The 14055-nt window shown below is 38.5% G+C and overlaps 4 protein-coding genes across 4 annotated transcripts; 3 read left to right on the top strand and 1 right to left on the bottom strand.

Moving 5' to 3' along the window:
- Positions 1–1991: 1991 nt before the first annotated feature.
- Positions 1992–3341, top strand: LOC139198342 (uncharacterized). Its single transcript, XM_070826963.1, has 2 exons — positions 1992–2295; positions 2407–3341. Exons 1-2 carry the CDS (start codon positions 2139–2141, stop codon positions 3141–3143), a joined length of 894 nt encoding a protein of 297 aa, XP_070683064.1. The 5' UTR covers positions 1992–2138; the 3' UTR covers positions 3144–3341.
- A 1229-nt stretch (positions 3342–4570) lies between these two features.
- On the top strand, positions 4571–5035 carry LOC139198281 (protein DMR6-LIKE OXYGENASE 2-like). The gene is made up of 2 exons (XM_070826755.1): positions 4571–4822; positions 4937–5035. Exons 1-2 carry the CDS (start codon positions 4571–4573, stop codon positions 5033–5035), a joined length of 351 nt encoding a protein of 116 aa, XP_070682856.1.
- Positions 5036–5447: 412 nt separating this feature from the next.
- Positions 5448–11480, bottom strand: LOC103440187 (1,4-alpha-glucan-branching enzyme 1, chloroplastic/amyloplastic). The gene is made up of 14 exons (XM_070826960.1): positions 11106–11480; positions 10804–10920; positions 10254–10464; positions 10070–10139; positions 9701–9970; positions 8584–9490; positions 8344–8460; positions 7919–7981; positions 7361–7468; positions 6713–6814; positions 6425–6492; positions 6257–6338; positions 5990–6106; positions 5448–5786 (listed from the first exon to the last, which is right to left on the bottom strand). The coding sequence occupies exons 1-14, from the start codon at positions 11217–11219 to the stop codon at positions 5616–5618; spliced, it is 2517 nt and encodes an 838-aa protein (XP_070683061.1). The 5' UTR covers positions 11220–11480; the 3' UTR covers positions 5448–5615.
- A 232-nt stretch (positions 11481–11712) lies between these two features.
- On the top strand, positions 11713–13893 carry LOC103440189 (small nuclear ribonucleoprotein SmD3b). The gene is made up of 5 exons (XM_008378857.4): positions 11713–12140; positions 12878–12930; positions 13047–13113; positions 13202–13258; positions 13603–13893. The coding sequence occupies exons 1-5, from the start codon at positions 11982–11984 to the stop codon at positions 13660–13662; spliced, it is 396 nt and encodes a 131-aa protein (XP_008377079.1). The 5' UTR covers positions 11713–11981; the 3' UTR covers positions 13663–13893.
- Positions 13894–14055: the final 162 nt, after the last annotated feature.

Here is a 14055-nt window from a genome sequence, read left to right as displayed (position 1 = left end):
TTATCAATCTAGTTAGATGAGTGAGTGGGCCCCTACCACGTCAGCCGTTAATAACCAAATTAACAGAAAATTTAATAGATGGCTGACATTGCAACAAATTAGTAAGTTGAGATATGACATTACAATGTTTAAAATATGAAGTATGATATTATGGTTCGACTCATAATCAAAGTAGTTTTAAATAATTTACTCTATACGTATCAATCGGCAGCAGAAGGCATCTTTCTGCATGAGGTCCGACTCCAGCTTTGTTTGTCATATTATGGATGCCTATATATGCATTGGTTATTTTCTAACGGATAATACTAAGGAAATTAAAAAATTTAAATTAAATTTGTAAATTAAATGATATGATTGTTAATGATTGAATTATTATTTAAGCATTAATTAGTCTATTTATTTCCTTTTAGTGATACATCATTGGTTTGCATATTTAATTTAAAATTTTGATATCTTTAATATTATCCTTTTCTAGCTAGGCATCCAGCGACCCACTCTAGTTTGTCTAAAATATCAATGATATCGGAAATATCGGTTGTTCAAAAACACCGAAATTTCTATGGAAATATCGGGATATTATCGATATCGATAAAAATTGAATAAAAACCACGGAAATTGTAAGAAAAACTTGGAAATTTTTATTAAAACTTTGCAGGATGTTTATTTAGTCAATTATCTATTAGTTTATCACAAAAAAAATTGGAAGGAAATGCATTGCATGATGGATTTAACTGATTTAAGTTGATTATATAGCGAGCTGGCAAACATTGTGAGTGTAAAAAATATGTAGTAATTAATGAAAGAAGTTTAAACATACCATAATCATTTATATATAATGAATTAGTACAATATTTTACACTTTATACATTACATGGTAAGATACATGAGTGACTTAGTACCACATAGAGTTCCTATCAAAGTTTAAAATATCGATGATATCGGAAATATCGGTAGTCCAAAAATACGAAAATTTTGATGAAAATATTGAGATAATATCGATATTTTAGACCTAATATACTCTCTCTTTCTGATGTTAATCAGACCGAAGCGTGCATTCATATATATGCATGCTTGATAATGACCATCAATTTACCAACGATATCATGTTAATCTAAACTAGCAAGTAGGTAGCTAGCTATGCATATATATATATATATATATATATATATATATATATATATACACACACCTAGCTATTCACACACACATACATGTATATGTATGAAAGATCAGAAGATACTTACCTTGTAACTTTTTTTCAAGAATTCACACCGTCTATATTTCAATTCATCATTCATAAATTCTCAGTGAAAAAAAATTAGATAAATTTAAAATTATTAAGACATTATTTGTGGTGAAGAAAACGAGCAAATATGATTTTGTAAAGAAACACTAAAATGACTATCATTTAATTAAACGTCATATGGTTTTGAATTTGAATTTTTTTTTGTAAATTTAAAAGTCTGACGTTTAAATCGTTGAAATACAGTACAACAAACGAACTGCCAGACGGGCTCAACATGCCCAACCCAATGGCCGAAAGGCTCTAATTGGAGTTGGGTTTTGTTAAAAAGGGGCTAAAAATTGGTTTATGGCCTTATAGCCATCTTCATTGGAGATGACCTAACAAAGACATCTTGTTGGGTCAAGGGCATGTATTGCCGCGACCCTGCCTCCGCCATTGCACTTACCTGAACCACTGGGGAGCTATGAAGTGTTAAAAAAATATTACCGAATTATGAAAAACTTATACCTTGTACGGATGAACGTTTTAGTTGACAAATCCTCAAATAATAAAACGGTTACCATATTGGCAACCCTCATTCTCAAAAAAGAGAAAAACCACTAATATATCATATCCCCACAAATAAATGGGACATCCAGGTATTAATGGAAAGAACATCTACACGGTCTACCTACTGTTTTAAAATATTCAAATATTGCTGCACCGTCGGATCGAATATATGACCGTTGGAGGAGCCGAATCGAAAGCGACAAGTCATTTCACACAATAAAACCAAGCAACAGATACCAAGGATATATACAGTTAACCTCCTCCTCCCCCTCCTCCTCCTCTCTCTCTCTCTCTCTCTGTAGGTATTTGGCAATTTGCTCTCAAGTTTTATTACAATCAATCAATGTCAAGGTTGAAGCCGGATCGCAAGCCTCCGCTGGCTAAATCACCAATTAGGCTTCGACCCCGTCGGGTCCTCGGATCAAACTCAAACGTTATGCAAACCCCATCCGGACGGTCTGAGATCCGGTTCCAGCAGCAAGCCGATCCAATTTTAACAGGTCTGATGCGTTTTTTGTTTTTGAATATGTGCGGTTCTAATCACATTAAAATTGAATTGATAATGATTTTATAAAATATAGGGATATTTTAATTTGTATGAATTGGTTCAGGAGGGTCTTTAAGAAGATCGGAGAAAGCAAGGCCCACAAGCGGCACATGGGAGATGGAAGAAGCGGATCTTCGACCCGAATACCAGTCGATTTCGTGGGAACTGAGGGCTTTAGCCAAGATGGTTGGTGACGAATTGGGCAAGGAAAATTGTGATGCTGCTGATATGGATAGTGATATGAAGATGAATTGTGGTGGTGGGAATTCGTTGGTTTCGAGCCCTTTGTTCGAAAGGGGTAGATTTTACGAGCAGTACTCTGCCAGAAGGAACGAGCGGCTCAATAGGAAGAACAAGATCAAAGAGGCTCAAACAAATTCTTTTTCGTCAACAACCGCGTCTGTGTCTAAATTTAAAAGCTATAATAATAAGCTGGGTGTTACGGTAGAGTCTGCCAAAAGAAGCAGTTTTACCAGTACTACCAGTAGCAGCAGCAGGAAGCTTCAAAGCAGCTTGAGGAAATCGGTGGTCTCTGCGCTGGTGGAGACTCCAATTCCAACTCCAACTCCAATTCAGCGGAAGAGCACTAGTAGCCAGTGCGAGAAACAGGCTCCTCCGACTCTAATTCCAACTCCAACTCCGAGGTATATGCTGAGGAGCATGACGAACAAAGAGAATATGAAGCTGCCTCCTCTGCCTCAGCAGCCTTCTCGTAATAATCCTAAGGCATCTGCCATCCGTGGGGGACGCAAAAGCGGAGCTCCATGTTCAACCCCATCAAGAGTCGTTGGGGGGTATTAATCACTAGATCACATTAGATTAGAGAAGATTGATTGATTTTATCATGTTTGTTTGGAAATTGGTTGTTTTAGTTGGGGAGTTTGGGTTGCCCTGCCTCCGTTTTCTCTGTTTCTGAAACTCTCTCAAACTTATATAATGATAGTGTGAATGTTGGTTGGTGCCTGTTCTAATAATACACATTCTCTCTTTATCAACTCATCTCACCCTCAACTCTCAATAGTAGCTTTTGGTATCTATGGTGGTGCTAGCAACCTTTGTATTCCAACATTCTCATTTTATCACATGTCGTGTCATTTTGTACACACAAAAATAGACTTTCTAACCCTTTTGGCTAGAGATTAAAGATTAAAAAACAAAGAATATAATTTCGAAGGCATTAGATTAAGGGAATTTTAACGAAAAGCTCACAAAATTGTTCATTTTAACGAAAAACCATATTTTTACATTAAAAAGTCAATCCTGGTACTATTCATTTTACCCTTTATTTTGTCATTATCGTTAAAACTCAAAAGTTTTCAAGTCATTTTCATTAGTTTTCCTTTAGATTAAATGTATTTTTATTTATTGTAAAATGATATGACATTTGATAAAGATGAGAAGGTCCAAATGCAAAGGTTAGTGCAAGGTTGCTGACATTTCTCTCGGCATCTATCCTTGGATTGAAGCACATGGGTCAAGTGGATTTGGATCCTCTCCTGAGCCCAAGGAGAGGATCCTCCTGACCAAAGGATTTGGGCCGTTGGATGAAAATCCAACGGCTATAATTATTATAACTCTAAAGGGACCTCTCTGTTTGTAGCCCAACGGCCCAAGTCATTTAGTCAGGAGGATCCTCTCCTTGGGCTCAGGAGAGGATCCAAGTCCGGGTCAAGTTACAATTTTTCAGTTTTAAGAGGCAAAGTGAGACCTGAGTTTTGTTTCGGGGGGCAGATGAACAGTACAGCTTAGGCCATATGGCAAGACTGTAAATGAAGACTTTATCATTATACAACTAATTGATCCTCGAATATAAAAAGAATAGTAAACAAAAGATAAGAGATGCAAAGCAGTGACTGACTTTTTTGAAATCATATTCAGGTTGAAAGGGAAGAATGAAGAAGCTTATATCAAGAAGGTATAAAGAAAGACCTATGCCTGAGCTGAGGGTTACATATTCCCACCCGATGTAACGCCCGGGAAGCTTACCGTCGTTCCTCTATGCAACAATAACAACATTCCAGTCATTGATTTGGGGATGGTGAAGGAGCAGCGCAAGGTTGTGATATAGCTGACCAAATACTCAAGGCTAGCCAAGAATTTGGATTTTTTCAGGTCATTCAATTTCTTCCATCTGTAATTATGTATGTAGCTTGTAAGTTATTAGTACTAGTGCTGCAGACAGCTAGTAGTTAATCAAAAGGTTTTGTTGATGAGATTTGAATTCAGAGATGTTGTCGGGAATGCTCCACACAAGCGAGGGAACTGGCTTGGAAATCTTACTGTCAGCAAATTATCACCCGCCTAGCCCGGAACCAAGTTTAACACTAGGATTACCTAAACACGGTGATCCAAACCTTACAACCATTTTACTCCAAGGGGATGATCTTGTCAATGGTCTTCAAGTTCTCAAGGATGGGGAATGGATTTCTGTTGTTACTCTTCAAAATGCGCTTCTGGTTAATGCCGGTTATCAATTACAGGCACACCCTCCCTCCCTACCATGCATGTTCCTCACCGGTCGCCTTTTTTGCTTTGCTATGCATGACCATCTACAAATTATACACGGTTGCAAACTTGTTACTGCGATATTGTAGGTTATCAACAATGAGAAGTTAAAAAGTGCTGAACACCAGGTATTGATAAATTCAAGTGCAGCTCGGATTTCAGCCGGGTTTCGTGATGCCTTCCCATGATTCCCTTATAGAACCTGCTGCAGCTCTTATCAATGCAAGCAATCCCCAACTTTACAAAGGCTTCCCATACAAAGACCTGTTTCTCAACTTTGGTACAACGCTGGGAAAAAACCAAACAAGTACCGGATCGCTTTAAGCTTCAGGGTTAGCAGCTCAATACAACTTGAAAAGGGATAATTCAAAATCTTCGCTTTGAGCACTGCTCATTTGATCAAATGTCCATTTTGCTCTCTGACGAGGCAAAATCTTACACAAGGTCTCCGACTATAGTTGGAGCTTATTTTGGGTCATTTTATTGATAGTGCCATCCCTGTGATTGTGAACCGAGACTCGAGCTCGAGTGAAATTTGCTTAGTCGAGTGAATCGTGTGCATCCAATTAATCTTGAATACATATGTGACAAGTAACACAGTATATGGAAATTTGTTTATTTTCATGTATGTACACATTCTAGTCTGCAACTTCATCTGCATCAAGTTGTACAAACTTCTACAGAGCGTTTAACACTCATTATTTTTATTGTTCACACACACAGGCAGGCGCAGGCCACAGATTATATCTACAAAAGAGCAAAAAAATGTCAGTCCGACGATGACCCTTGGTCACTCTCTTGTGCTCTTGGACCAACAGCATTGTCCTCATTTATGGGACCAGTTTGTTCTTCAAAGTTCTCCTGCCCAACCCCAACTTCCTCTTCTATTAATGTCTCCTCCGCATCTGCCTCCTCACTTTCATCCACTCGATAATAAACCTTGTAATTTTGCAAAGAAACAATTAAGCCATATATTCCATTACTCAAGTTTTAGTTTAAACAAGATGTGACAAAATCAAATCACCACACAGCATTTAGAATCATGTATCCATTTGCACTGAAACCAGAAATCAAACACAATAACAAAATGTTCATCAAAACCATAAAACAATACCATGAAGGAAAGATGATCATATTCATACCACACATGTTTGAGCCGGTGAGAGTATTTTGAAGGAGTTGGGACGGTTGTTGAAATTTGTTTCAGGAACCCCCGGTATTCCTTCTGGGAATGTGAAGTGGTCTACATTGTGGCCCACCTGCCAGCAGAGTAGTGAAATCAACATATCAAAAGGTCTACACCTGATCTTAAAGAGACACGACATGCATTTTGTTTTTGTTTCTTTTAATTGCATTATCCTCAAATACTCTCACTCTCATTCACGCCACTAGGAATAGGAATCCCTTACTCTTCCATGGCCACCAAACTCCCAAGCATCACTATCTAGTGCAACTCTGTACTTCCCAGGTAAGTCACACCCAACTTTATACCTGTATGTTTCATAACACAGGTCACTCAAATAAACAACGTTATTTGCGCACAATATACTTTTACCAAAATGTAAAAACTGACATACCCTTCGTATGTGTTTCTTGGATGAAAATTGAACACAAAAACTAAATCCCCGCGCTCAAAGACAATAACCTGTAACATCCAACAAGGAGTCAATGTTTCTAAAATCCATCACCTTGTTTACATTATCACTTACTGGTTTATCTCTATTCTCTAATTGGTAACCATAAAACTGCAAGAAGCCAGGAAGGTTGGCTGGTGTGCCAAACAATGGATCACAAACATTTGAGTAAAGAACGAGAACCAACTATCTTTCAACTGATGTTTGTGCGATAAGAGAAGATTATCTAACCTTGTCTTCTTCATTTGTGCTGCTCACTATCTGCTTTGTTGACGAAAGGAATGAAAACTTCTCATCAAGCAAATTCATAGCTTTGTCAAAGGCATTCATAAACTGGACAAGTTCCAAGCATAAGGATGTAAGAATCGGCAAGTACTAATGCAAATAGAAGCAGAAAAACAACATTGCAACATGAAATCATACATTGAGATCCCTAAAACATACATGGTACACATCACATGGGTGCTTTTTGCATGATACAGAGATGGAAGTGGCAAAGCTTATCAATAATGTCCTACCACAATTCCATTGGAACATAATCTAGAACATCAAATCTGAAATATTGATCACATGGTCAAAGAAATTTTATGGCCCTCAGTTGCAAACTTACATTAAGTGTGACCGCTGAGCTGCTTTTAAATACAGGGAATGATAATAGATAAATATGGCGGCCCAATTATCTATCTAATTTTGTGAACCTACATGCATACATGCAAGCAACGTAAATGAATTTTTGTGTTGATGTTATGGGGCAACTCATCAATTTATCCCTTAATGACTAGAAGTGTAGTAGGAGCAGCCATTGACAAAAAGCACAATCAAGCATGCAAATAACAGCAAAATTCCAAAAATAAAAACACTAAAAAATTGTTTCCTAACCTTATATCTCAAATGATCTGTATCCACCAGGTTCCACTGGCGTCTGCACTTCTCATAACTCCACCCGTTGCCTTCTCTTGGAAAGTCAATCCATTCAGGATGGCCAAACTACAGAAATCACTCAGTAAGAAAATCTTCAACAGAAATCATGAAACTGCAACACTAACAGAAGGAATTATGGGGACGTACAATTTGACTGATTAGGAAGGTGGGTTTTACATAATTTATGATGAGGAAGAGCCAGTCAAATCTTCTAAATTGTTTAGTAACCCCTTGGTGTCACTCCTTTATACTTAGACAAAAGGCGGTTAGGTAAAGAATACAAGCTGATGCCTTAACTTGTTATCCCAGTTCTATGTGCTTCATACATTTTTAAGAGTGATAAAGAAACCAACCATTCTACAGGGTTTCCAACTGTAACTTTTTCATATGTTCCACGTTTCCTCCGCAATAAAAAATAATGGCACTTCCATAACCATTCTATTGAAATTTATCCAAGTCTTGCTATACAGTGACACCAATAGTTTGGCAGGCAGAAACTTTGGCCAATGTGCTTACCTCATTTCCCATAAAATTGAGATACCCCTCGCCTCCTAATGCCATAGTCAAGAAATGTATCATCTGCAAAAAGGCGGCAAAAATGACAAAAACGAAAAAGAAAAAAAGAAGAATGAACTGAAGATTTAAGAGCATTTAAGTCTGCTAACAAAATCTGATAGTGGTTAAGCTCTCCAGATCTAAAATTCAAGTCAGCCCCACAATCATTTTTAAAAAGACTAATAACATAGCAACTTTGTCAGTCATATAGGTAGTGAACAGGATTTGTTAATTTGATAGTTATGGTCTTTGTTGATATAGTCTGATATATATACATTTAACCAAAAAAAAAGAAAAAAAAAGAAAAGAGACTGTTCAGATAGACAGCTAAGAACATAAACCCAACACATTAACAGATGCTTCTTGCACAGAGGTAGCACAAAAACCTTGTGAAGCGCAACCCCTCGCTCAATGGTAGGAGAAGCATCAACTAAACAAGACATGCCAGAATACATTTCTCTATCCATCAAAAAGAATGCAATTGTCTTGTCACCCACAATTGCCTGAAACAAAAGAATTGGTATTACAGTTTGCCAGAGAATGTTCACTATGATCAAATTTGAAGTCACTTATCCTGTTTTGTCTCTTTCTTCTTCCATAAAACACAAGAAAAAAAAAACTGATACCTGGTCATGACTTTCAGCGTAGGAGATACACTTCTCAGTGTACCTCCTATTTGTCAAGTTCCATGAAATTTCCTTCATTGACCACTCTTCGTCACTCTTGTTTTTCACATAGTCAATCCATTTGTCAGGGATGGCCATTGCCAGCCGGTAATCAAAGCCAATGCCACCTTCAGAGACAGGCCGACCAAGTCCGGGCATACCAGAAACATCTTCGGCAATTACAGTTGCATCTGGCAAAACTTTATGGATCAGATAGTTGGCAAGCATCAAATAAACAACAGCATCAACATCTGTTGCCTCACTAAAATACTCATGATAATCCCCTGAAAATGCCATGTTTATCCCGTGGTGATGATATAACATTGAAGTTACTCCATCAAATCGAAAACCATCAAATTTAAACTCCTCCAGCCACCACCTCAAGTTGGATAAAAGGAAGCGGAGAACTTCCCAATTAGCATAGTTGAAAAGTCGGCTATCCCATAACTTATGATAGCCTCTATCTCCTGTGTGGAAGTAGGACTCTTGTGAGCTTTGACCAACTTCAAAGCCATTGAGGCCATCAGTAATGTTGTTACTTGCATGGCTGTGAATAACATCCATCAATACCCGCAAACCTAGGGAATGGGCTTTGTCAATTAGATATTTAAGGTCCTCAGGTGTTCCAGATCTACTGCTGACGGCAAAGAAGTTTGTCACATGATAACCGAATGATGCATAATAGGAATGCTCCATCACGGCCATCAACTGGACTGTGTTATAGTTATTTGCTTGGATACGCGGTAGAACGTCATCAGCAAATTCTCTATATGAACTGATGCGGGGTTCTGAGCTACTCATTCCAACATGTGCCTCATATATTCGTGGAGCCTTGGGTTTTGGAGGACGAGGATACTTGAACTGAAACCTGCATGGTCAAAACACTCCCTAGTTAGCATGAATGGGCCAATCCAAAGTAGAAGTACCAACAGAGATTTTAAGTGTATACTGCAATCTGACTTTTGTAATATGAAACATGTTTCTAGCTTTTGGAATTAGATGCAAAAATTTATGTTCCCTAGAAACACTGCATATTATTTCAGTTATCTATGAAGGTGGAATTATGAACAAATGGTACCTTTCTGATGGTGGTGGATCCCAGTAGACACCATCATATGGTGCTGCAAACCTTGCTGGGTCCACGGTGGCATATTGAATCCAAGCAGGGATGCGATCAACCCAAACTCCACCTCCATGCTTGAACCGGAATTTAACCCTTGAATTGTGAGGAATGGCTGAATTTTCACCAGAATCGGGTATCTTGATACTCCAAACCCCAAATTGGTTCTTGTCCATCTTGTGCTTGGAGCCATCCCATCCATTAAAGTCCCCAATAAGTTGTGCCTCCCTAAGTTATTTAAGAAACATAACATGTATTAAAGCAATTAAGACAAATCGTATGCCTCAGAAAGTTATGGAATTGTAGTCGAGAAGCTAATGAACTCACTGAGCAGCAGGGGCCCATTCACGGTACACAATTCCACCTTCTTCTCTGTTAAATCCAAATTTCAAATAACCTAGAGATGAAGCAAACAGGTGTTAAACAATCTGTTTTAAGGAAAATGATACGATGGTATCTCTAAAGAAAGGAAATTTAAGAGAAGAAATCCATTGCATAAAATAAAAGTGACCTTGAGCAAATTCCTGTAGACCTCCTTCGTATGTCTCAATAAGCCTTCTCTGATCCAGGTATCTGTTGATTCTATAGTTGAAGTGGTCCTTGTATGGTTGCAAGGATTGATCGATGCTCAAGATTCCAAGGTTTTCCATGCTTTGGTCGGTGTCTGTTATTATGGGGCTGTCGTCTATGAAAACAGCTTTACTTTTGGAAGTAGGCTCTGCCTGAGAAAGAAAGTGCGGATTGCAACTAGTTTATCAGTGAAAGTCGAAAGTAGTGGGGAAATGAAATGAAGAATGTGAAATCAGTTAGTATCCCCTTCCCCTTGTTAGAGTGAAACTAGTATTGAAGGAAGCATATTAATTTTACATGGCACATGGCGAAGGCAGCAGGCAGCAGCAGAATGCAATGAAGATACATCAACAAGCAAGGACCAAATAGTCAATCATAACATAACAATGTGAAATTAATTAATTATTCATCTTCTAGCCTGTCTGCCTGTCTGTTTACTGTCTAGAGTAAATGTAATTAAGATTTAAGAGAGAGCAAGCAGTAGCACGCACCTTGGAACATCCACTTGTTGTTGTTGTTGTTGAGGGGGAACCACGTCTGCGAAGAAGCGATGATGAGTTTTGAGATGTTCCGAACCTCAACAACCGCACTGCTTGCTGCTTTTTGCCCTGCAGATCCAAATATGTTGCAAATTTCTAAGACTCAAAACAAAAAACGAATATTCTGCAACTACCGCCACGCACGTTTTCAATAAATAATTAAGATTAACAATACATATATATTAAGTGATTAATTAAGGAAAGTAAAAGTAGGAAAGATTTTGATTTTGATTGAGTGAGTGAAGGTGACAAACCCTGAGTCCAAGCCCGAGTCTGGATGGGTACTCGTCGTTGGTGCTCGTAAAGGTAAATGATAGAGGAGTGTGAGTGGGATGACGAAGAACCAAACCAGTCGGTGCCAACATCATCTTCTTCTTCTTCTTCTTCTTTCTTCCTTCTTCTTCTTTCTTCCTTCTTCTTCTTCACCGAGTCACCGATTCAGCCTGTCTTGTTCATGATCGGCCATCTCCCATTCGTTTTCTTTTTCTCCCTCCCTGCTTGTATTAGTATTAGTCCTATTATTAATGAATAATAACTTATTACGCACTGCAAATGCAAGCTAAGGCCCACGCCAGAGCCCACTCCAGCTCAGATTCATTTCTTCCTAATGCTTCTGCTAATAGCCTGATAGCCTAATTCAATGGTGCTGTACTTGCTCATCCACTCCACTCCGCTCCTTATTCAATCGGTGAAAAGCTTTTTCTCAACTGACGGTTTGTATTTGGTTAATGGTCACGACCTCTGCGCCAAGTGGGATCCACACTCAACTAAAAAAATCATTGATTGCGCCTGACAACCTATTTGATTGCGATTGCGATTGCTTTCCGCTGGAAACAAAGAATAGCATCCACGTGACTGCGCGCTGCCCGTTAGTTCTATTTTCTTTCCTTTTCTCCACTGTACTGTGATTTTAAAATATTTTTTCTTTTCTTCTAAAAAAGAGTATTGGGCCAAGGCCCAAATAATATCCTCACCAGTTAGGCCCCATAAAGTTTGCAACAACACTTGGACGAGGACAAGAAGGAGCCCTAAACCCTATAAATTAGGGGAAGTGAGGGAGGAAAGACGGTTCGAGGTTAGGGTTTTGCAGAACGAAAAGAAGAGGAAGACAGTCAGTCAGTAAGTGAATCATGAGCAGAAGTTTGGGAATTCCGGTGAAGCTTCTTCACGAGGCGTCAGGGCACGTGGTGACGGTGGAGCTCAAGAGCGGTGAGCTTTACAGAGGAAGCATGGTCGAGTGCGAGGACAACTGGAACTGTCAGCTCGAGAACATCACCTACACCGCCAAGGTACTCCAGTCTCTATCATCTATCGTTTCTTCTTCGTTTGTAGTATCTTCAATGTGCTGTTATTTTTGCCTTCTTTTCAAAGACTGCGATCTCCGCTGCCATCTTTTAAATTAAAACCCTAGATTTCAAGCGCTTGCACTGATACTGCATCTCTCTCTTAGTGAATCTGACGGCACAATTATCAAAAAAAAAAAAAACCATGAACTTGTACTAGTAGTGTAGGCTGAAAAGCCGGTGAAATAGTTGGATTGGAAGGTAAGGGAATTGGAATTCTGCACCCTATTAGGCAAATTTCCCTAGATGAAGCTGAATGATTGTTTCCATTTTTTAGGATTCGGAAAGTAGTGGTGGTGGTGGTGGAGAATCTTAAGAGATGGTCCAGTTTCCCAGTTTCCCAGTTTCAAAATGTTGGAGTAGGTTCAGTAAGGTTTAAACTCGCAATGGCTTTACAAGTCTCTATCACTGTTGGTGCACACACTACAATTTGAACAATTGGTTTTATTTCAACTGGTGTTTGGTCTCCATGATACCTCTAAAACTAAAAAAAAGTTTACTTGAACCAAGCACTTAATGTGTATTTTTTTCTTGCTATACATCCTGATGATCAATTTTGAAAATAAGAGAAACGGAAATTGATGGAAAAATATCCTATGTAGGATGTTACTAAGCCGCTTTTATTTTCAAAGCTTGGACAATTAGTTTATCTTTGTTTTTGACATTAGTAGACTCATCTACAGGACGGAAAAGTTTCACAGCTTGAGCACGTATTTATCCGAGGGAGCAAAGTAAGGTATATAATAACGGATTACTTTTTTGTTTGACAGCACCCATTCATAATTTGGTCTAGTTGTGTTGCTTTGCTACTTCCAATGATTGTTCACTGATATTGATTTGAAATTTTAATAGGTTTATGGTCATACCTGACATGCTAAAGAATGCTCCAATGTTCAAGCGCCTGGATGCTAGAATCAAGGTATCATTCCATGTCTAAATGATCATCGAGTTTGCGATTGTGATGAATTTTGTTTTTTACTGACATTTTGATTTTCTGAATCTGGTAGGGCAAGGGTGCTTCACTAGGAGTCAGCAGAGGTAGAGCTGTTTCAATGCGAGCTAAGGTAAGCTCTTCTCATTTTTACTGAATCTTAATGCAGTTTCTCTTTTGTCCACGGAACGTTTTCAGATGGTGGGTCTATAATAAAAGCGTAATAATATGGAATCTTTTAGTCTTCTATTTGAGTTTAATAATTGAAAGCTTTTGATGCCTTACATTTGAACATTCATGTGTGAGAAATGTGGAGACAACACAGAAGATAGCGTAGTGAGAAATAGAGAGTTCCTTGATTTAGTCTTGTAGGTCAGGCATAGGGATACAAAACTCTGAAAATATTGAGCAACTCATTTATAGAAAAGAAAAGGATAAATGGATTTGGGTTTGAATAAAATATATTTTGTTGTGCAGGCTCAAGCTGCTGGCCGTGGGACAGCCGGTAGGGGTGTTGTACCACCTGTTCGAAGGTAATCGGCCGCCCGTTGTGCTACCCTTCAGAATCCTCGGTGTAAAAGAATAGACATTTTTTGGGAGATGAGAGAAATCGGAGAAAGGGTTTCTTGACAGGCTGTTCTCGTTTTGTATGCATGTTATGTTTTGGATGCTACATTTTTTCGACTCTTACATGTACTCGATTTCCATGTAGTTGATATTGTTGATGTAATAGCGTCATTTCAATCTAAATCTTCAGAGTTGGTAGCATTTGTTCTGTTTATTTTCTCACAAGTTATAAAAAGAGAGAAGGAAACCCGAAGGCAAGGGAAGGCGGCCAGTCTTGCTGCATACCATAAACATTTCATTTTTCGAGTAGCTGTGGCATTTTTCGACATGCTCAAAACCAGATTAACGTGACAAGTATCCCCG

The sequence above is a fragment of the Malus domestica genome, chromosome 08, assembly GCF_042453785.1.
Source record: "Malus domestica chromosome 08, GDT2T_hap1".
In the NCBI taxonomy this organism is placed as follows: Eukaryota; Viridiplantae; Streptophyta; class Magnoliopsida; order Rosales; family Rosaceae; genus Malus; species Malus domestica.
This window is presented reverse-complemented; position numbering and strand designations above follow the sequence as displayed.

What these genes read in the sequence shown, in the direction of transcription:
- LOC139198281 (XM_070826755.1), top strand. Translation starts at nt 4,571, where the DNA reads ATGTTGTCGGGAATGCTCCACACAAGCGAGGGAACTGGCTTGGAAATC. An exon ending in ATGCCGGTTATCAATTACAG is followed by an intron (nt 4,823 to 4,936) that starts GCACACCCTCCC and finishes GCGATATTGTAG; the next exon opens with GTTATCAACAATGAGAAGTT.
- LOC103440189 (XM_008378857.4), top strand. Translation starts at nt 11,982, where the DNA reads ATGAGCAGAAGTTTGGGAATTCCGGTGAAGCTTCTTCACGAGGCGTCA. An exon ending in ACATCACCTACACCGCCAAG is followed by an intron (nt 12,141 to 12,877) that starts GTACTCCAGTCT and finishes ACTCATCTACAG; the next exon opens with GACGGAAAAGTTTCACAGCT. An exon ending in CTGTTTCAATGCGAGCTAAG is followed by an intron (nt 13,259 to 13,602) that starts GTAAGCTCTTCT and finishes TTTGTTGTGCAG; the next exon opens with GCTCAAGCTGCTGGCCGTGG.
- LOC139198342 (XM_070826963.1), top strand. Translation starts at nt 2,139, where the DNA reads ATGTCAAGGTTGAAGCCGGATCGCAAGCCTCCGCTGGCTAAATCACCA. An exon ending in AGCCGATCCAATTTTAACAG is followed by an intron (nt 2,296 to 2,406) that starts GTCTGATGCGTT and finishes GAATTGGTTCAG; the next exon opens with GAGGGTCTTTAAGAAGATCG.
- LOC103440187 (XM_070826960.1), bottom strand. Translation starts at nt 11,219, where the DNA reads ATGATGTTGGCACCGACTGGTTTGGTTCTTCGTCATCCCACTCACACT. An exon ending in GACTCGGGCTTGGACTCAGG is followed by an intron (nt 10,921 to 11,105) that starts GTTTGTCACCTT and finishes TTGGATCTGCAG; the next exon opens with GGCAAAAAGCAGCAAGCAGT. An exon ending in CAGATCATTTGAGATATAAG is followed by an intron (nt 6,815 to 7,360) that starts GTTAGGAAACAA and finishes GAACTTGTCCAG; the next exon opens with TTTATGAATGCCTTTGACAA.